The following is a 23329-nucleotide window of genomic DNA, read 5'->3' on the forward strand; positions in this document are numbered from 1 at the left end:
TGTTTATAGGTTTTCCAAGGCTGTAAATCTTTATGGAAGCAGACTGTGCCATCTCTCTCCAGTAGAGCGCTTGGTGGGTTGGTAGCTGAAGGCTCTACCTGCAGCACCTCCTGTCACTAAGCAGTCTTAAATAGTTATTGTTGTTACCGCACAGAAGGTAATAAGTAACTTGTACAAACACCAATAAATGATCCTGATCTTCTGACTCTGCTCTCTGTGGCTCTACTGAATGTTTATGGTTTCCTTAATTGTTTAAAATACCACAGTACTGTTTGTGCTATTCTCGAGACACTGAAGTATTCTCATTTAATATGCAGAGTTCCAAATAAAAGATTACTGTGGGAAATCATAATGCTGTTCCACTGCTCTTTGCTCTCACTTTTGAAAAAGACCCACATCTCAAATCATTTATCCAAGTTCCAAGAGCTATATTTTTGAGATAAAAACCAGTTCCACACCTGCTAACTGAAGAACTGTATACTATAGAGACCATACTCCCTTCTTTGTTTTGTGCTAAATGGTGACGTCAACTGTTTTCTAATGTTTGGCCCAGCTTCCTCCAAACAACTGGAGCAGCTGCTAGTCACGCTGTCTTTCTGGTTCACTGCCTGCTTAGGCATGAATAACTGGTGCGTTTGCTCCCTGTTTTAACTACCACTGGGCTTGGCATGGTTCCGGGCTCCCTGGGTACTGAACCCTGTAGAGTCCATAAAGTTAATTTCCAGATTAACTTTATCCTTGTATGAACTCCACACAAACCAACTCTGGAAAAATTTGCACTGTCTTTCTCATCCCCTCATTTGAAAATTATCCATAGGGACTGTTAGGGACTTCTCCAAAGTATTGATGAGCAATGATGTCAGTCTAAAAACTGAAGTGTTCCTGCATTAGGCCATCGTCTTTTTCAGTCACTAGCTACGCATCTGAGAGTTGAACAATGAGTAAGGATCATGGAAGGAGAATTGATGCTTTTGAGCTGTGATGTTGGATGCTGTTGTTTTGTTTTGTGCCATAGAGTCAGAACAACCTGTAGCGGACCCTCCAGCAGGTTTTTAGAGGCAATAATAGCTTGGGAGGAGACTGCTCATCCTTCTCCCATGGAGCAGCTGGTGTATTTGAACTGTGTGCCTGGACTAGCAAAAGAATAAACAGATATGTCTAAAGCCAGAGTGCTTCTTAGAGGCAAAGATGGCAAAGCTTCATCTCATATACTTTGAGTATATTACTAGGAAGCGCTGTTCTTTGGAAGAGGACATCATGGTTGGACAGGTGGAGGATCACTGCAAGAGAGGAAGACCCTGAACAAGATGGGTTAACATAATGGTAACAGTGGGCTCAGTATGCTAGAGATGTTGAGGAAAGTCCAGGATAGAACAGGATTCAGATCTGTCCTTCACTGGGTTGCTATGAATCATACTCAACTCAATGGAACATTACAACAATATCTATATCTCTCATTCACTCATTGCCATCCAATGGGAATCAACTTACAGCTGACCTTACAAGTGAGTTTCCAAGGCTGTAAGTTGCATGAAAGGAGATAACTAGGGTTTTTTTCTCCCATAGAATACATAGTACTCACTGCTGTCAAGTAAATGCCTACTCACAAAGATTGTGTAGAATAGAGTAAATCCATGGCTGCGATCTTTGTGGAGGTACATTGTCACATCATTGTCCTGTAGAGAGGCTGTTAATATTTTCGTTAACAGCTGAGTGTTTAACTTCTGTGCCTCTCCCTCTCTTCTCTCTGTATTTTGCATAAATGAAACACATTCAAACATATATTTGATGTTCTGTGAAAATGAGTTGAAACTAAGTCATAGCTGATCCTCCAGTGGGTTTCTAGAGACTGTAGATTGCAAAGAAAGAGACTGCTCTTCTTTCTCCTCCAGAGCAGCTGGTAGATTCTAACCACTTCCTTTGATTTGGCAATTCAACTCCTTACCCACTTTGTTGAGCCTCCACACTTTCCAGCATCATGTCCCTTGCCAAGCAATAGCCCTTCCTAGAAACATGCCTAAAGTATGTGAGGTGAAGACTCATCATTCTTGCCTCCAAAGAGCACCCCAGCGGCACCCTCTCCAGATATGTCTGTTTGTTTTCTTGGCCATCCATGGGATGTTCAGCACTCTTCTCCAACACCACAGCTTAAAGGCATCAATTCTTTTCTGTCATCCTTATTCATTGTCCAGCTCTCAGAAGCATAGCAGTGATCAAAAAGACGATGGCCTGAATCAGATGCACATGGCGTAATGATGTCAAATGGTCATCATTAGTCCTCAATAATTTGAAGAGGTCCCTAACTGCAGACTTCCCCAGTGTGATGCATCTCCTTATCTCCTGACTGTTGGTACCAAGGGTGTTAATTGTTGATCCAAGCACGATGAAGCTGTTGACGTTTTCAATATCCTCTCCATCCATCATGATGTTGTCTATTGGGCCAGTGGTAAGAATCTTTGTTTTCTTGATATTGTGATACTGAAGGCTGCATTCCTTGATCTTCTGCAACAAGTGCTTCAAGTCCTCTTCACTTTCAGCAAGTAAAGTTGTGTCATCTGCATAATGCAGGTCATTGATGAGTTAGTATCCCTCCAATCCCGATGCCCTACTCCTCTTTGTAGAGTCCGTCTTCTTGGATAATTTTCTCAGCATACGGACTGAATATTAAAAAAAGAGAAGACATCCCCGACACAATCTCTTCCCAATTCTAAACCATACAGTATTCCTCTCTGTTCACACAAGAGCCTCTTGGTACAGGTATAGGTTCCGCATGAGCACAATTAAGTATTCTTGGACACTCATTCTTCTCAATATCAGCCACAGCTTGTTATGATTCACACAGTAAAATACCTTTGGATAGTCAATAAAGCACGAAAAACATCCACTAACATAAAACAAATCTCAGTACATTTCAAAGAATCACAATCATATAAAGTAAGCAAGCTCTCTAGGAATAAAGGAGTTAAACTTGAAATCAATAACAGAAAGAATCTGAAAAATCCCCAAGCAGATGGAAATTCACATACTTCAGAATAACCCATGGGTCAAATAGGAAGTCACAAGGGAAATTAGAAAATATTTTAATGAAATGAAATGAAAATAAAACATATTAAGATTTGTGAGATGCATTTAAAGTATTGCTTAGAGGAAATGTTTGAGCTTAAAGGCTTACCTTAGAAAAGAATAAAGATCTGAAATCCTCTAAGCTTCCACTTTAAAAAAACCAACCTCATAAAACAATACAAACTAAACCCAAAACAAGCAGAAGGAAAAAACTAAAGAAGATAAAGATGAAATCAAGAAAATTAAAAACCCGGAAAACAATAGAGAACTCATCAGTGGAGTAAAAACCTTGATTCTTTTAAAAAAGAAAAATCATATACAACCCTCTAACCAAAGCAACTAGAAAAATTAACAGAAGAAAATAAACAAAAAATATTACCAATATAAAAATTAAATAGGGGATACCACTAAATATTCTACAGGTATTGAGTGATATGTAATTTTATAAATAATACTCATAAGTTAAACAACTTAGATATAATAGACAAATTGCTTGAAAGACAGAAATTACCAAAGTTAATCCAAATACACATAACCTAAGTTGTTGTTATGTGCCATCAAGTTGCCTGTGACTCACAGTGACCCTCTGTACTTTCTGATTATCATTTCTTCCTCATTGTTTCCAGTTTTTGCATTCTAGTCACCAATAATTGTTAATGAATCTTAATTGCATGTTTGATCCACTTCAGGCTGCAAAAGTTGGTAGAAACACTCAATCTCCTCTGTGGCTTTAGTTGTTGGTGCATATATTTGAATAATAGGTGTATTAACAGGTCTTCCTAGTATGTGTGTGCTAGTATCCTATCACTCAAAGCATTGTACTTCAAGATGGATTTTGAAATTGCCTTTTTAACTATGAATGCAACATCATTTTTCCCAAGTTTTTCATCCCCAGCATAGCAGACCATGTGCTTTCATAGTGACCCATGCCTGTCTATCTCAGTTCATTGATGCCTACAATGTCAGTCTTCTTGTATTCCATTTAATATTCAACAACTTCCATTTTTCCTACATTCATACTTCATACATTACATGTTCCAATTATTAATGGCTCTTTGCAGCTGTTTCTACTCATTTTTTGCAACTTCCTATTGGGCTCTTTGTCTAATACTGTAACTACCTCCATTTACAGAGTTTATGAAGGTGTGTTACTTTGGAAGTAAGTAATACTAATTTGACCTAAATATTATCAGAATACAGAAGTGAACACTTTCCAACCCAGTTTTGAGGTTATGTATTACCCTGATCAACATTCTTTGGCACCATCAGTCAGGAAATCAAAAGACTAATTATATTAGGAAAGTCTTCTGTTAGGAGCCTCTCTAGAGTGTTGAGGAACAATGATGTCAGTCTAGAGAATAAGGTGCGCCTGAATTAGGACATGGTCTTTGCAATTTCTTGCTAGGCATCAGAGAGCTGGACAATGACTAAGATGACAGAAGAAGAATCAATGCCTTTTAGTTGTGGTGCTGGAGAAGAGTATTAAACATATCATGCATAGTCTGTCAAGAGAACAAACATGTCTGTCGTGGAATGTGTGAAGTCTAGTTGCTCCTTGGAGTCAAGGATTTTGAAATTCTGTCTGACATACTTTGGGCATGTTGCCATTAAGAGTCAGTCTTTGGAAAGGGACATCATGCTTGGAAGGGTGGAGGGACAGCATAGGAGAGGTAGACCCTGGATGAGATGGACTGACACAGTAACTGGGGTAATGAGGGTAGAAGATATATTGGAAACTGAGATTGGCTCAGGACAAGGCAGGTTCAGAGGTATTGTTCATAGGGTCACTATGAATTGCAAGTCGACTCCATGGCACATACCAAAATATACATGAAAATCATAAGGCATCATAACCAAGTGAATTTATCCCCAGAATGCCAGGTTGGCATTCAATACTCAAAATCAATAAATACAATCACTATTTTAACAAAGGTAATAAGAAAGTCTATCTAATAATCTCAATAAATGCATAAAAGCATTTAACAAAGTTACACAACTATTAATAATGAACACTGCATTGAAACAAATGAAGGAAAGAACTGTATAAAAGGAATATATGATTAGTTACTGTCTGTATAACAAAAGTCCAGAATAAGAGGTGAATAGCAAAGTGGACTTGGGAGAGGGATGGGGTGGGGAGGGAGGAGATTATGCAACAATGAATGAATTCTTTCTGAATGAACTTGCAGGGGGTAGGGAGGAAAATATGCAACAGTGGATGAATGAAAATCCAACTTTTCTGTAAAGTTTTGTTGAAATCACAATTAGAAAATAAAAATAAACACCTCTTGGCAAACTAGTAATTAAAGAAAACTTTCTCAATCCCATAAACATCTGTGTTTGTTTTGGCAGCCAATATTACAGGAGTGAAGCACTCAGCCACTACCTAAAAGGTGGCTCAAACACACTACTGCTCTGTTGCAGAAAGATGTGGCAGCCTGCTTCTGTAAAGATTAGTGTTAGGAAGCACATGGGGCAGGTCTACACTGTTCTATAGAGTGCCTATGAGTCAGGATCTACTTGATGGCTAGTGTAATAAATCAAGTATATTGTTGTTGTTGTTGTTGTTGTGTGCTTTTGAGTCACCTATGATTCATAGTGACCCTACGTACAACAGCTCTGAAGCCTGCCCTGTCCTGAGCCAGTCTTACTGATTCCAACACACCTACCCCCATTGCCCCAGTTACTGTATCATTCCATCTCATCTGGGGTCTTCCTGTCCTGTGCTGTCCCTCCACCCTTCTAAGCATAATGCCCCTCTCCAAGGATTGGTTCCTTCTGGCCACGTACCCAAAGTATATGAGATGAAGCTTTAAAACCCTAGCCTCCAAGAAGATACTTGGTTTCACCATCTTCAGGACAGATCTATCTGTTTTCTTGGTGTTCCATGGTATGTTCAAGACTTCTCCAGCATCACAACTCAAAACCATTATTTTTCCTTCTATCATCCTTAGTTATTGTCCAGCTCTCTGATGCATATAGCAAGTAACTGCAAATATCATGTCCTGGATCAGGTGCACCTTAGTCTCTAGACTGACCTCATTGCTTCTCAGTACTCTAGAGAGGTCCCTCACAGCAAATTTACCTAATATAATTAATCTCTTGATTTCCTGACTGCTGGTGCCAAGACTGTTGATTGTGGTGCCGAGAAAGCTGTAACTGTTAGCAACCTCAGTCTTTTCTCCATCCATTATGGTGCTGTCAATTAGAATCTTTGTCTTCTTGATGTTGAGCTTCAATCCATAGTGAAGACTAAAGTCCTTGACCTTTTTCAGCAAGCGCTTCAGGTCCTCCTCAGTTTCGGTAAGCAAGGTTGTGTCATCTGCATAACGTAGATTGTTGATGAGTCTTCTTCGGATCCAGATGCCACATTCCTCCTCATAAAGTCCAGTGTCCGACTGATCTGTTCTGCATATAGATTAAAAAGGTCTGAAGATAGGAAGCATTCTTGGGAATCCCAGAACACTTGATTGTCCGTATGCGAAATATGTACTTAGACAAGGAAGCAGTCCTCAGAACAGAACAGGGAAACACTGCGTAGTTCAAAATCAAGAATAAGAAGGTGAATATAAAATTGTTAGGAAGAACTAAAACTCTTCACATTTGCAATTGAAATGAAAATCCCAAGGAAGCTCCAAAAATACTCATAGATTATGCAAGTTTGAAGACTTACAGATGGTAAATAAGCACACGAACAACAGTACAACTTTAGTCATTGTTCTTACGTGCCAACTACAACTCACAGCAACCCCATGAACAGCAAATCTGAACCTTGTCTTATCCTACACCATTGTCACAACCTCTGTCATACTCAGGCCCATTGTGGAAGTCACTGTGCCAATCTACCCCACTGACGGGTCTTCCCTCTTTCATTAATCCTCTACCTTTCTTAAATTAGTCATAGAGGAAATGCAACATAAAACTATTCCTTCTGCGAACCAAAACCAAACTCACTGCCGTTGAACCCATTCTGATTCATAGTGAAACCACTGGACTTCCAAGACTATAACTCTTAGCAGGAGAGAACTATCTTTAGTTCTTTAGCTTGGAATGGATGGTTAAATAACATATGACAAATCCATAAAATGAAATACTACATAACAAAAAGCAATTGACTGTTGGCAAACACAATATGGATGAATCGTCTATGTAAAATATTATTTCATTAATATGACATTCTAGAAAATATAAAGCTATAGAAAATAGATCAACGGTTGCCATTTGCAAATAATTACTAGAAGGCTCCTCTAGCTCGTCCATGGATCCCACCTATATGCTACTCAATATCATGGAAGTTCCCAGCTCCTATTCTTTCAGCTCCAGTTCCTTCCTGAACCTGCTTAGTATTTGCCTGGACTAGCATACTGCTTGGCACAGAATTGGTCCTTGTTTCATGGAGAATATTTTCATTCTCTTGTGTTTTATTTACAATCACCCACCAGGTTATATGGCATTGGGTGCATAACAAAGTGTTAAGGTAGTCTAGTCTGCCCAGCAATAAATTTTTCATATTTCATATATGTCAAATTATTGTACCATTTCCTTGGATCCAACAACTTCCCATCATCGTGCTTAGATAGGACAGAGTAGAAGCCAAATGAGAGAATGGTGGGAATAATGAAACTAAAACAATTAAGGCAGACTCTACCATATCTGAAAGCCCAGAATGAGTAGCCTGCCTCGGAAATGAATAGTTAAGAAGCCTCCCAGCCCACTGCAAGCTAGAGGAGGGAAGAGCTTATTAAAACCAAATCTAGCCACCATATCCTCTTTCTCTACCATTTTTTTCTGCTTCCTCTCTTCTACTCATTCATTTGTTCTTTCATGCATTCATGCATTAGATGCTACAGCGCTAATCAGGGCCAACACAGAAACTGCAGCGATGACATTGAGAAAATGTCATCAGTACAAACAGTAGAAAGAGCTGTGTGCCCTGCAAAGTGCAGATAGCATAGGCACGGCTCCCCGCACCAAGGCCTTCCGACCTGATGCAGATACGTTTTTTAACAATCTGCAGGGAAACCGTGAAGGTTTGCTTTCCTGGTTGGGTGGGGAGGGTGAAGAGACCCACTTAGACCCAAGCCCCGAACGCAGCCAGTCGGGTCCCTTCCTCGCAGTGGCTGCGGCGGCCCGGCCAACGCGTGAAGCATGGGCGCGGCGGCCCCGCCCAGGTCGGCCCGGGGCGGGTGCAGGTTCCCATAGGGACCACAGCCTGGGCCTGCAGCGAGCGGAGCTGGGCCGGGGACGGCGAGGCGGGAGCAAGGCCGGGCCTGGCAGCCGCTGCCCCGTGAGTCCTGGGACTGGGAGGAAGCTGGGCTGGGCCCCGCGGGCTGGGGCGCCACGTGGCACGGCTCTCTGCGCAGCGCGGGCAGCCGAGGGTGGGAAGCCTGGCGGCGCTGCAGCGTCTTCCTGCGGCCGCGCAGCTGCGGAGCAGGAGGCTGGTGGGAGCGGCGGGCGGCCAGGCGCGGGGACGGCGCAGTGCTGCTCGCCGCGGAGCCCAGGCCCGCGCCCCGGAGCGGGCGGCTGAGGAGAAGGGCGTGGGGCGCAGGGCGGGCCCTCCTGGGACCCGGTCGTCTTCCCCAATGGGAGCTGGACGGTGTCTTCTTGCCAAAGGGAAATGACACCCGAAATTAGAACCGGGGAAGCCCTTAGCTTTCCCGGTCCTCCAACCAGCTCATGTGTCTTGTATCGGGTGAACTATAACATTAAAAAGATTATCTTACAACTCACCTTGTTTTAGGATGAGAGGCTTTCTTTTAACGTGCAGGGTTGTGTCACAGGCGATTAAAGTGGGTTCACAGCTAATTCTGGGTTAATCCTTGATCACGTTGTCGTTGCCAAAGGAGTGATTTTAAGGACATGGGTCCATTCTTAATTCTTTAACAAGTGGCGCATTCTGTTCCAGGTCCTTGCCGGAGAGCGGTGGTTAAGTGGGCTCTGGCGCAGCCTGTGAACGCTGATATTGTATCAGCGACATCTCAAACTATATAAAGACTCATCCTAAGATTTATTTCGTTGTGATGGAGAAATATGAAAAAATTGGGAAAATTGGCGAAGGATCCTACGGAGTTGTTTTCAAATGCAGAAACAGGGACACAGGTCAGATTGTGGCCATCAAGAGGTTTCTGGAGTCAGAAGATGACCCTGTCATCAAGAAAATCGCCCTTCGGGAAATCCGCATGCTCAAGGTACTCAATTCGTTAAAGTGACTGTTCCAAGATTGAAGAAATAAGTTGTGTTAAATCCAGACCTTCAGAAGTGGTTGGTTACATCCCTTCGAGGACTTTTGTCCTTAGTGGCACGTGAAATGTCCGTGCAAAGTCAGTCATTAGATAATAAACTAGGAAGCAGAGACATAGATGGTTGAGAGGCGCTAACTTAAGGGTATTCGCTTTGAGACGCTGTGTTTTTATTTCCTTCCAGGTAGCTTCTCTTCCTCATGACTTGCAGGTGTGGAGTTTGAAAAGTCACCATCCTTTACTACCACGGGAACTTAAAACAACTCAAATTTTGCTAGCACTCATGATTATTTTTTTTAAAACTCATCTCGACTGTTTTCTATTGAGGTCTTAGTCTTTGAAGAGAATGAATCACCTGTTTTCAAACTGGAGGAAACAGATAGGTTTTCATTACACCTCTGTCTCTACTGCTGAGCAACCTGTTTCTCTAAAAGATCCTGTCTTTTTAAAAAGATGACAGTTTATTGTCCCCTTTAAAAAGTTCCTTAGTTCCAGGAATTCGGCTATGGGGAGGGGCGGGGGAAACAAGTTGTCTGTTACGTGTCCTCCCAGCACGCATGTGTGCTCCTTTCTCCTAATGGAGCAAGGCTTCTGTTTTTAATTTCTGTAAAGGTGAAATTCAAATTGGAATGTAGAATGGGACATGTTATGAGTACAATGGAAACTGGCTTTCCCCCCCAGCAGTTAAGGTTCTGTGCCCTGTCAGGTCTGACTGTTCTGTGACAAGGGAAGGACATCATAGTGAGAGGCGAGGGAAACACTGACAGGTTACTCTTATTGTCTTCATTATCTCCAAGTCTCTTTTTTTAGAAAAATATTTTCCTGCAAATTAGATTTTTGGAGTTATCTCCCAATAATCACCCTGTATGGAAAGTAGCAATGTTTAGATTAAGTTTACATGGGTGCATAATGGGAAAACTTGCTCTATTTGAGTTGAGCATGCTTTTTACTGTGGAAATGTTACCTATTCCCCAGTGAAGTGCTGACTTAGGAAGTGGTGCCCACCCCACTGCCTAGGTGACCCTGCCCTACCACCAGCTCTACACTGAGAAAGTCTCACCAATTTTTTTTAACTAGTGAGTACTTTTTCACTTTCTTAAATTTTCCCTACAGAAAGTGATACTCGTATTTCAAAGGATTAATTTACTTAAGAGAAAATAAAATATTTCCAGCAGAGATGCAGTCTCTATTCTTTAAAGTTACCTATGAATTCCTCTCAACTCTCTAAGTTATCAATATTTTTATGGGTATATCTCTTATTGGCATATCTCTCCAAGTTTCTCCAGTATAGGTACTTTGCTTCTCAGTTTCTCAGCCCTCAAAGCATACTACTTGGCACAAAATGCCCCTCCAGTAGAGAGCTTTGGTAGCCTAGTGGGTAAGGAGTTGAGCTGCCACCTCAAAGGCAGATGGTTCAAATTTACCAGCTTCTCTGCAGGAGAAAGAGAAAAGTCTTCTCCTGTGTGGTTACAGCTTCTGAAAACCCTCTGGAGGGTCAACTATAAACGTGTTCCATTTCAACAGCGGTGAGGTTGTTGGAATTTTTCAGTCCTTATTGTGGAAAGGATAACAATATAAGCTCTTAGGAAGTCCCAACTGCCATCAAATTGATTCCAATTCATGGTGACCCTGCATCGGGTTCCCAAGGTTATAAATCTGAGTAGGTGCAGACTGTCTCATTTTTCTCCAAGGGAGTGAGTGGTGGATTCAAGTTACAGACCTTTAAGTTAACAGCCCGACATGTAACTCCATGTAACACATACACTACCATAGCTTCTTAGGGAAGTTAAGTGTGCTGAATAAATTTGGTTGTCACATGTTCTTCTGAACAAATGAATATTGGTGGACGACCAAGAGCAGAGTTGTGAGCCAAAGAACCTTATTTCAAACCACACAAATTTTGACTCTTCACAATCAAATGCTCTTGTGTAGACACACTGATCTGTATGAGGTGATGAAGCTCTCTGATCTGTCCTTTCACACTATAATTTTTCAGAACTCTGTGATAGTCCTAACATATGTTATTGTCCTTGTGTTATGACTCATGGCAAGCACTCTTTTGCACCATCGTCATGATCTCCAGCATGCTCTGTGTCAACTCTTCTTGTTGAAGGTCTTTCTCTTTCTCTGACTCTCCACCTTTTCCTGCATGACGTACTTTTCCAGTGACTGGCCCTTCTTGACAATACACCCAAAGTAGGTGAGACAAAGTTTCTCCATCCTCCTTAGGGAGCACCCTGGTTGTATTTCCTCCACGAGAGACAGTAGACAATAAATATTATTTGAATAAGTGAACTAAGAGTGTGTTAAATGAAATAATATCTTCTCTGTTTATTTCATAAAACTGATGAGTCCTAACTGTGGTGTAAACAAAATAGATACAAAGTTGTTTGCCCAGTTTTTCTTGGAAGGGAAGACGAATTTCCAGCCACACTCACCCCTGGGTTGTGCTGACCCAAAGGACACAGAGCTCTTGTGGTTTGAGCTCACCAATGACTCTGAAGGAGAAAGATGGGCCATCTCCTCCTTTGTGATTTACAACCTCATAAACCCAATGGAGTGTCAACTATGAGTCAGTCTGACTCAATGGCAATAAATTTAGTCTCATCCCTAATAGACTGGATTCCTAACAGCCAGAATCTGTGTCATTTGCCTTGTATTCCCCAAGCCTCGCACAAATTCTCTAAATGCTTGTTGAATACTGAAACTTAACTGTTTGGGGGGGTGTATTTAAGCTAGACATTAAATGGTTTGGGGAGGTATAGCATAAGAGATGAAAGTGTTCAGAGCCCGTGTTGTTTTATGTCACTGAATCAACTACAACTAGTGCTTCTGTGAGCAGTGGATCTGCACCTTGCCCTGTCTCATGCTGTCCTCATCATCTCTGCTATTCTTGAGCCTATTGTTGCAGTCAGTGTACCAGTCTGTCTTGTTGAGGGTCTTCTCTTTCTCTGACCATTAACCTTTCCCAGAATGATGTCTTTTTACAGGGATTAGCCCCTCATGACAACATGCCCAAAATATGTGTGATGAAGTTTCGCCATCCTTGCCTCTAAAGAGCACTCCGGCTGCACTTTCTTTTGGATATTCAGTACTCTTCTCCAACACAGTGCTTAAAGGCGTCAGGTCTTCTGTCATCTTAAGTCATTGTCCATCTTTCAGATGCATAACAAGTAATTGAAAAGAGTTTAATCTTTAGGCTTAGATTTAAGGCTCAGATGTGCCCTAGTCCTTAAATTGACATCCTTGGTCTTTAGCACTCTAGAGAGGTGCCTGATGGCATCCCCAATGCAATTCATCTTTTAATGTCTTATTTTAAAATTGTGATTTTATTGAAAGTTTATAGAAAGAATGGGTTTTCATTAGTTCACTGATGCAATTTTTCCTCCCTCCCCACCCCAAATGCACTTTGTAATACATGTCTTGTTCCAGATTGTCAGTTGCTATACATACAATGCTTAATCATCCATTTCCTTCAGATAGTCCCTCCCTTCTCCCATTCCAGTATAATGTTCATTTTATGTCCATTATTCCCATGCTCTCTCCTCCCCCATGTTCATTCTGTTTTTATAGCAATGATTCTATGCAGTATTTGTCCTTTTGTGGATGAGATATTTTACTCAGCCCAGTGTCTTCCACATTCATCCACATTGTGTAGTATTTTACAAGTTCATTTTTTTTCAGTGCTGTATAATTTTTCCATTGTGTGGATGTACCATAGTTTTCCTATCCATTTATTTGGTTATGGACACTTGGGCTACTTCCATCTCTTTGCTATTGTGAATAATGCTGCAGTAAACGTGATTGTAAACCTATCTACATCACTGCTTTGGTTTCTTTAAGGTATATTCCCAGCAGTGGATAACTGGGTCAAATGGTATTTCTATTTCCAACTTTTTGAGAAAGCACCAAATTGCCTTCCATGGTGTTTGTACCATTTTACACTCCCACCAGTAGTGAGTGAGAGTTCCAATCTCTCCACAACCTCATCAACATTTGTTGTTTGCTGCTCTGTTGAACTTTGCTATTGTTGATGGGTCGAGAAGATAGCTCTTTGTTGTTTTGATTTGTATCTCTCTAATAGCTAGGGGTTTTGCACATTTCTTCACGTGTTTGCTTGCCATCTGAATGTCTTTGTTGAAGTGTCTATTCATATCTTATGCCCATTTTGTGACTAATTTGCTTGCCTTTTTCTTGTTGAGGTGCTGCTGGGGGTGGAGGTTGTTGTGAAGTATCATCAAGTTGCCTGTGACTCATCGTGACCCTATCTATGTACAACAGCTCTAAACCCTGCTCTGTCCTGTGCTAATCTGATTGTCTATGACACACCCACCCCCATTACCCCAGTGATTGAATCAATCCATCTCATCGAGGGTCTTCCTCTCTTGCGCTGTCCCTCCACCCTCCCAAGCCTGATGTCCCTCTCTAAAGACTGGTCCCTCCTTGCAATATGTCCAAAGTATATCAGACGAAGTTTCAGAATCCTGACTTCAACCTCTCCAGGACGAACTTGTTTGTTCTCTTAGCAGACCACGGTATAGTCAATACTCTTCTCCAGAACCACAGCTCAAAGGCGTCAATTCTTCTGTCGTCCCTACTCATTGTCCAACTTTCTGATGTATAGTAATTAATTGCAAAGACTATGGCCTGGATCAGGCACACCATAGTCTCCAGACTGACACTGTTGCTCTTCAGTACTTTGGAGAAGTCTCTGACAGCAGGATTTCCCAATGCAATTTTGTCTTTTAATTTCCTGGCTGCTGGTGCCAAGCGTATTGATTGTGAAGCCAAGAAAACTAACGCTGTTAATAATCTCAATCTCTTCACCATTTATCATGATACTGCTAGTTAGCCCAGTTGTGAGAATCTTTGTTTTCTTGATGTTGAGCTTCAATCCATATTGAAGGCTACAGTCCTTGACACTCTGCAGCAAGTGCTTCGTTCAGGTCCTCCACAGTTTCAGCAAGCAGGGTTGTATCATCTGCATATTGCAGATTATTGGTGAGTCTTCCTCCACTTCCCATTATAGAGATTCCACATTTCTCATCATAGAGCCCAGCCTCCTGGATAATCTGTTCTGTATATAAATTGAAAAGGTATAGAGATAGGACACTTCCCTAGTGTACACTCTTCCCAGTTTTGAACCATGCAGTATTTCCTTGCTCTGTTCTGAGAACTGCCTCCTAGTCCATGTATAGGCTTCACATGAGCACAATAAGTGTTCTGAGATTCCCATTCTTCTCAGTCACAGTTTGTTGTGATTCACACAGTCAGTGAGGTGCTGGAGGATTATATAAATTTTAGGTATGAGTCCCTTATGAGATATCATTGTCAAATATTTTTCCCAGTCTGTGGTCTTTCTTTTTACCCTGTTAGAGGATTTGTTTTATATATACATAGAGATTTGATTTTTAAGAAGGTATCATTAATCTCATTATCTACTCCTCGTTGTACATTTTCTGTTATGCTTGGAAGACTATTCATGCCATAGATTAGGGCTTCTAGAATTGTTCCTAGCTTTTCTCTGATGAATTTTATAATCTCGTTTACTTCAAGGTCCCTGATTCACCTTGAGTTAGGTTTTGTGTATGGTGTGAAATGTGTCTTGCTTCAGTTTTCTGCAGATGGTTTTTCCATTACTGCCAGCACCATTTGGTAAAGAGACTGTCATTTCCAATTAACTGATTTTTGTCTCCTTGTCAAAGATCAGTTGACTGTAGGTAGATGATTTGATTTCTGGGTTCTCAATCCTATTCCACTGATCTGTGTCTCTGTCACTCTTCCAGTACACATGCTCTCTTGATTACTGTGTCTGTGTAGTAGGGATTGAGATCAGGGAGTGTGATGCTTCCTACCTTGTTTTTCTTTTTCAGTAGTGCTTTGTTTTTTTATGGGTCTCATTCCATTCCAGAAAAAAAAAATAGAAATTGCCTTTTCCATCTCATTGAAGAATGGGATTGATGTCTGTATTGGGATTGTATTGACTTGTAGATTGCTTCTGGTAGAATTGTAATTTTTATAATACCATGTCTTCCTATCCGTGAACATGGTATATTCTTCCATTTTTCTAGGTCTCCTTTTTGTTTCTTGTCATCTTTTGATTTCTTGACTACTGGTGCCAAGGGTGTTGTTTGTAGATCCAAGCAAGACGAAATCATTGACAACGTCATTGTTTTTTCCATCTATTATGATGTTGCCCAGTAATGAGGATTTTTGGTTTTTTGATGTCATATTGAAGACTGTAGGTTATCCAAAAAAATGGATGCATAGAACAGCATGTTAAGGGACACATGTAATAACCACAAATCTGATTTCAGATACCTGCTGAGTGATAACAGGCCAGAGAGAAAAGGGAAGAAAAAAAGCCAGGATCTAGTTAGAAGAGGAAGTGAAAAACTTACTGGAATACAGATCTAACCCAGGAATAAGGGGTAGTTAGCCTGCAGCTAAGGTGGCTAACTGGTCTAGTTTCTAAGCACTCAGCTGTTAACGGAAAAAATGATGATTAAACCTACCAGATGCTCTGAAGAAGAAGGTTGTAGCAGTTTGCTCCCATAGAGACATAGCCTAGGAAGCCCTATGGGGAAAATACAGTCTTATAGGTTCAGTAAGGTGGGAGCCACTCAATCCCAACATTCAGTAACAAAAGCACGTTGCTGCTGTTCCCAGGTGGCACAAAGTTCTTGCCTCCTGACTGAAAGATTGGAGAGTTAAGTCTACCCAGAGGCTCCTTGGAAGAAGGCCTGATGGTCTACTTCTGAAAAATCAGACTCTGAGCAGAGTTCAACTCTGGTAGGTAGAATTGCCCAAAATGGGAGTCAGCTCAATAGCCACTACTGCCATGAGCACATAGCTGCTTTTGTCCTGAGTACTGTATGGATTTTGAAGCCTGCAGGAGATATATTATAATCCCCAAGAACAGAAGATAGTAAGGGCTCCACAGGTGTTTTAGGTCTTATCTGAGTTGAAATTCAAAACAGGACTTCAGCACCCATGGCATGGAGGAATACTAACCAGGGAGAGAAGTTCAGGTAGGCCCAGGGGAAGGTTACAGCTTAGTGGTTCAGTGAGTTTTATGAGTTTATCCCTGGCACATCGCTCACACATCTGGGACTCTAATGAACCCTGCTAAGGTCAGGAAAAACACTGGAACTAAGAGGACTGACGTGAGCTTAACCAAGTCAGGTGAGGCAGGCAGATCTGACTCCCTGTGGAAGAGGGCCAACCTTTTCTATAGTGAGAATCCAACATATAGAGATATCCTGGATTATATTTAGAGGTGGAGTGATCCTGGAAGAAGCCTGTAACTGAGGGAGACCTAATCCCTAAAAGAAAATCACTGTGTGTGAACAAGTGTGGCATGATGGGTTAGAGTCGTCATAATGCCTGTGCTGAGGAAGACGTGAGCAAGTGGCTATACCTGAATTCAATCCAGCCTCCTGTGGAATGTCTGTGTGCCCAGGAAGGAAAGGACTTTGTGGTTCAAAACAAACTAAATACAAATCAACCAGTGCGGAAAGTTCTAGAGGAGTTGCAGGTCAAGGTCTGGTCTTGAGTTGTCTTGGCAGACTGCTACATTGTGACAGATGGCTAACACATCTGACAAGCTGAGTCCACCAGAGCAACATCAGTTACAAGCTGAGAACAGTAGCTTGGATGTTTCCATGACAACTCTTCCTTGTGACAAGAAAAGTGAGAGAGAATTAAGGAGAAATTAAGAATTGCTGTTTGTCAAGGAAGGTCTGACGAACCAGTAGACTTGGGCAAACTGCCAAGTATTGTTATCTAGACTGCACAAGTTACATTTACAACAACCTTGGAAGGTGGGTATTGTTATCCTCCACTTACATTCAGATTCGGGATGGTTAATGAATTCCCAAGGCCTCTCAATTAGTAAACTGGAGTAGAGACTAGAGATGCAGTTGTGTATGTCTCCAACTCCATGCCCAGCTTCTCCCACACACCAGAATCATAGCAATAACCAAGCGCCATATTTTAAAGCCTTCCAAAGGCTGTCTTCAGAATTTCCCCTTGGCTCTCAGAAGGATCTTTGCTTCCATGGGAACCTGGGTGCAGATTTTTGCTGAAATTGAGGTTCTTCCCAAATCCAACTCCATCACCCTGCATTTTAGAGTGTAAAAGTTGTGCTATGCCACCAACAAAAAAAGGTCAAATAAACAAGGAGGGAAATGTCTGCTTGAAAGTTTGCATATAGGGTTGTAAACATTGCAACTCAACTCATTGCCATCAAGTTGAGTTATAAGCATTGCTGTTTAGTGTATTTATTCTCAATGCAAATCATTTCACCACTAAGGGGACAGAAAGTCTGATTGCTTTTGCAGAAAGCATAGATATACATACAGTAGCTGTATGGATAAGGGGTCCTCGTGATACAGCTGTTAAGCCTGACTGCTGGCTGAAAGGTTGATATGACTTCCATAAAGTCTGCTTCCATAAAGATTTCAGCCTTGGAAATCAGGGCACTTCTTTCTGTAGCGATGCCATGAGTGAGAATCAACTTGAAACGAACTAACTGGTTGGCAGTTTGATTCCACTCTGAGGAACCTTGAAAGAAAGACCTTGTGACCTATAAGGGTCAGAATCTACACTAAGGCAAATGATGAGTAGTTTGATTTTCTCCTTTCCTTCCACCAAGGAGGGAAGCTTTGGTAGCCTAGTGGAAAGAAACTGTGCTGCAATCCTGAAGGAACAGAGTTCTAATCCACTAGCTGCTCCATACAAGGAAGACGAGCAATCCCCTACCTGCAATTTACTGCTTCTGCTAACCCATCAGAGAGTCAGCTATGGGTCCATTCCAACTTGATGATACTCAATAACAACAACCATCTCCCCCCAAAACGTTGACAGCAGTGGACATCTATGTAGATACACAGTTTATTTTTATTATTAAAATTTCACCAGGGGATCATTAGGGTAAAGGGGGGAGTCTTAAAAAACTCCTTGGTGGAAAAGGAGGGGGAGGGGAACCAAAGTGATAATCTTGCCTTTGTGTGGATTGTGACTCTGATAGATTGCCTGTTCCTTTCCAAGGTGTGCCTCCAAGTGGATTAAAACTGTTAACCTTTAAGTTAGGTGATGAGCACTTAATCATTTGTACCACCCAAGGACTTCATTCAGGAAGACTCATAAGAGGAAAATAAATGAAAGGAAAAAAAGGTGCAAGATGGGTGAGCTAGGGAAGACTATTGAGTGCATACCATGTGCCAGAAACTTGTTCTCATTTGAATTTAGTAATTGTGCATAGTAATGACTTACAGAACAGCCAGAACATCCTCTATTCTGTTGCTGTCTCCTCACTTTGAATAGCCTTTTGAAGGTGACATGCAGCTGGGTGATCAACTAAGGACAGGAGCTGCAGTCGTGATTGTGGATTCCAGTCCTGCTCAAAGCTGTTGGGTGACCTTGGCAAGCTCTACTGCCTCCTGGAACCTGGCCCAGCTTATCTCCACGATTTATGTCGCTGTTCGGAGTGTGAAGCACTTGGGCAAACTGACTTTTTGCTGAGGGGAGCAGAGTGCTGTTAGGTCAAACATTTAACTTCCAACGAGCCCTGTCCCAGGGGCAGGGAAAGAGGAAAGTCAATTAGGCAGTGGCACAGGAGAGAATGAAGGAGGGGAAAGGAGAAAAGGTACGTTTCAGCAAGAGCAGTGGTACCAAGAGGAGACGTGGATGGCAAAGCACGTAACACTATCTGCACTCAGTCACTCACTCATTGCCATTGAGTTCGAACCGACTCCTAACTGCCCCTCCTCGTGTTTCCGATGCTGTGAATCACAGATGAGAGTTTGCCCATCTTTCTCTCAAGGAGCCTCTGGCACATTCAAACCACCAGAGAGGTTCAGCCTGGGCTTAGCAGGGTAACTCCTTATGGACTCTGCCACCAGAGAGCCATTAATCTCCCCTAGGAGCCTAAAATAACAAATCATAAATACTGCTGGGCAAATTACCACTGTGATGATGGCAACACACTGGGGAGTTATGGCTGTCAAGCTTCCCTGTGATACAGTAGTTTTAAAAGTGCTTAATTGTGTGTGCTCTTGTGCCAAGAGCCCATCCCACTAAGTACTGACAGAGCACCATGCCCGTGCTCTCTGGGCATAGAATTTATTAATGCTTTCATGAATTTTCAAGGTTTCTGCTCCCTATCCTTAGTATTAGATGAAAGAGTATCTCCCAACTCTTGAACAAAGCCTGAGTAGGAAAACCAGTGACACATTCAATAATCGAGCCCCGAGCTTGCTAATAGGGTTGTTATGACTTGGAATCAATGCAGTGCATTTTGATGTTTGGTTACTAGCATGAAGGAGTCCTGGTAGCACAAACTTGCCTACTAACCAAAACGTTTAGTTTCTTGAAATGGCTTTGTTACAGGCTTTTATACATCAGTGTATCTATGTCCAGCATTCACTGTTACGGATGATATGGGACTACCAACTCAGATGTCAGTGGGGATCACAAAGGCAACACACAATTTAGTGAATGAAGCAGGCTAAGTGTAGGACATGGGAGCTCTGATGACCTAGTGGTAAGAAGCTGCGCTGCAATCCCCTTCGAATCTGCCAGCTGCTCAGCAGAGGAAGGATAGGTGATCTCCTCTTGTGCAATTAAACTGCCTCCGAAAACCCACTGGAGGGTCAGCTATGGGTCGGTTCTGACTTAACGGCACACAAGAAGAAGAAGAAGTGTAAGGCAAGAGGCAAAGGTGGAGCCTGGGGAAATCTGGACATTTGTGTCTCATATAAAATGAATTTTTTGTGTGGTTAGGTGTAGTGTCCTGTGGAGTAGGAACCAACCATCTGGTTGGTTTTCAGGGCAGTTAATCGCATGGGAGGAGATTGTCTAACTTTCTCCCACAGAGCAGCTGGTGGCCTCGAACCTAGCACACTTGGGATTGCAGTGTAGCTTCTTGCAGCTAGGCCACCAGAGCTCCTTTAGGTGCTGCTACTAGAGTAAAACTCACAGTGACCCTGTGAACCTCAGATCTGAACCCTGGCCTATCCTGTGCCATTCTTATCATCTCTGCCACACTGGAGCCCATTGTTGTAGTCATTGGGTAAACCTAACTCATGGAGAGTCTTCTCCTCTTTGCTGACCGACCCCTCTTCACTTGTCTGAGTATCATGCCCTTCTTCTCCAAGGATTGGCCCCTCCTAACCACATGCCCATAGTATATGAGATGAAGTTTCATTCACCATCCTTCCCTGGAAGGAGCATCCTGGCTGCTTTCCCTCCAGGACTTGTCTGTTTGTTCTTTTGGCAGGACATGGGACATTCAGTATTCTTCTCCAATACACAGCTCAGAGGTATCAATTCTTTGTCTGTTGTCCTTACTCACTTTCCAACGTTCAGATGCATAGCAAGAAACTGAAAAAAACCATCCAAAGGCTACATATTGGGGAACCAAATTTTTATAATTTTTAAGATCTAGTAATCAAGATGTTATATAAAATCTCCCCATAATTTTTTATTTAAAAGAACGTTTTAAAACAAAAGTTGGAAGACTAGTACAGTGAACACCATCCTTTAACTGATTCACCCATTGTTATAATTTTGCTCTTTCCTCTCCTTTCCATATATACACACACCTTTTTTTCTCCTCAGCTAAACTGTTGGAGAGTAAATTGTATACATTAAGTTCTTTCTCTCTAAGAGTCTCCTAGAAAACAACTTCCTTTATTCTGTATTAACACAATTAGGAGACAGAAGACAATATTGCACTGGAAGTGTCTGTAGTTAGGAATTTAGCCAAATTATTGAGGAGCAGTGACGTAATTTTTTAAGGCCAAGGTGTACATGATTCAAGCCATAGTCTTTTTAGTAAATTGCTATGCATCCTTCTTCTGTCATCCTTATTCACTGTCCAGCTTTCAGATGTGTACAATGAATAAGGATGACAGAAGAATTGGTACCGTTGAGTTGTGGTTTTGGAGAAGAGAACTGAATACCCCATGGACTACCAAAAGAACAATCAAATATGTCTTGAAGAGGGTAAAGCCATAGTGCTCCTTAGAGGCAAAGGGGACAAAGATCTGTTTCACATACTAGGCAATGTGCTAGGAGAGGCTGTTCTGGAGAGGAACATCATGCTTGGAAGGGGAGAGCAACAGTGAGGGAGAGGAAGACCCTAAACAGGTGATTGATACAGTGACTACTATAATGAACTTGAATGTGTCAGGGATTGTGAGAATGGCACAGGATAGAACAGGCTTCAGGTCTGTTGTTCATAAGGTTGCTAAGAGGTGTACTTTACTCAACATCTAACAACAACCACAAGATGATTTCTGTACTGAAGAAATTTATCACTTACTCGGTGTTCAAAATAATAGTTATATATCCATAAATAGTGAATTAATTGTACACACATATGTTTTAAATTCAGGATCTGATCAATGACCATAGTTTACACTTTGTTGCCACGTCTCTCTGTTGTTGTTGTTGTCATTTAGTGATGATGAGTAAAGTACAAGTCATGGTGACCTCATGAACAATAGACCTGAATCCTGTCCTACCCTGTGCCGTCCTCATCATCTGTGGTATAGTTGAGCCCCTTGCTGCAGTCACCATGTCTGTCTACCTCATTGGGAGTCTTCTTCTCTTTTGCTGATCCTCTACCTTGCCTAGAATGATATATCCCTTTCCAAGCAGTAGCCTCTTCTAGCAACATGTCCCAAGCATGAGAGATGAAGCTTCACCTTCCTTGCACCTTCTCCAATATATAATCTGTTTGTTCTTTTGGCAATGTCTGAGACATTCAATACTCTTCTTCAACACTACAACTCAAAAGTATCAATTCTTCTTTCGTCCTTATTCATTACCCAGCCCTTAGAAGCGTAGCATAGTAGTTGAAAATACCATGGCCTGAATCATATACACCTTAGCCTTCAACCTGACATCATTGCTCATCAGTATTTTGGAAAGGCCCCTGACAACAGACTTTCCCAAAGCAATACATCTATTGTTCTTCTCATGTTGGTACCAAGGATGTTGATTGTGGATCCAAGTAAGATTAAATCATTGACAGTTTCAGTCCTTTTTCCATCTATGATGATGTTGCCTATTGGCCCAATGACAAGAACCTTTGTTTTCTTGATGTTGAGATGTAACACATAGTAAGCACTTCATGTCCTCCTTGCTTCCAGTAAGCAAGGTTTTGTTATCGGCATAACATAGGTTGTTGATAGATCTTCCTCCAATCCTTATGCCACATTCATCTTCATAGACTCCAGCCTCAAAAATTATTTGCTGAACATACAGATTAAATAGCTATAAAGAAAGGATAAATCCTTTGCAAACTCTTCCTGATTTTAAACCATGCAGTATTTCCTTGTTCCATTTGGACAACAACTTCTTGATCTAGGTATATATATCTCATGAGTACAAGAAGTGTTTTGAGATTCCCCTTGTTCTCAATGTTAGTCACAGTTTGTTGTGATCCATACAGTCAAATGCCTTTGGATAGTCAATAAAACACAGATATGTGTTCTGGTATTCTTTGCTTTCAGTTAGGATCCATCTTAAATCTACAATGATATTCTTAATGACATGGCGTTTTTCTAACCACAGCTTGAACTTGTGACAATTCTCTGTCAGTGTACTATTCCAACTGTTTTTGGATGATCTTCCTCAATATTTTCCTTGCATGGGATATTAATGATATTGTTCAGTAATGTCCACATTGTGTTGGGTTGTCCTTTTTGGCAATGGGAACAATTATGGATCTCTTACAGTAAATTGGCTAGGCAGCTGTCCTCCAAATTTCCTGGCATAGCCTGGTGAGTATGTCCAGGGTTGCCTCTGTTAGTGGAAACATGACGATTGATATTCCATCTATTCCTCGGACCTTGTTTTTTGCTAGGTTCTTCACACAGCTTGAACTTTCCCCCTTGTTGTCATTGGCTCTTGTTAATGTGATATTTCCTGAAATTTTTTAGTGCTTGCCAGTGCTTTTGAAGATTATCCAAAAAAGTACTGAAACAGCACATCAGCAGAGAGTTGCCAGAAGTCCA

At 41.6% G+C, this 23329-nt stretch overlaps 1 protein-coding gene across 1 annotated transcript in view; it reads left to right on the forward strand.

The window, feature by feature from the left end:
- The first annotated feature begins 9071 nt into the window (after window positions 1-9071).
- CDKL1 (cyclin-dependent kinase-like 1 (CDC2-related kinase)) overlaps window positions 9072-23329 on the forward strand; it is a 68843-nt gene continuing 54585 nt past the window's right edge. Inside the window, exon 1 of the mRNA XM_006899200.1 lies at window positions 9072-9251. Coding sequence (XP_006899262.1) covers window positions 9084-9251 — 168 coding nt within the window. The 5' untranslated portion in view covers window positions 9072-9083. The remainder of the gene's footprint in view (window positions 9252-23329) is intronic.

The sequence above is a fragment of the Elephantulus edwardii genome, unplaced genomic scaffold, assembly GCF_000299155.1.
Source record: "Elephantulus edwardii isolate Elephantulus edwardi_28Jun2011 unplaced genomic scaffold, EleEdw1.0 scaffold00247, whole genome shotgun sequence".
NCBI lineage: Eukaryota > Metazoa > Chordata > Mammalia > Macroscelidea > Macroscelididae > Elephantulus > Elephantulus edwardii.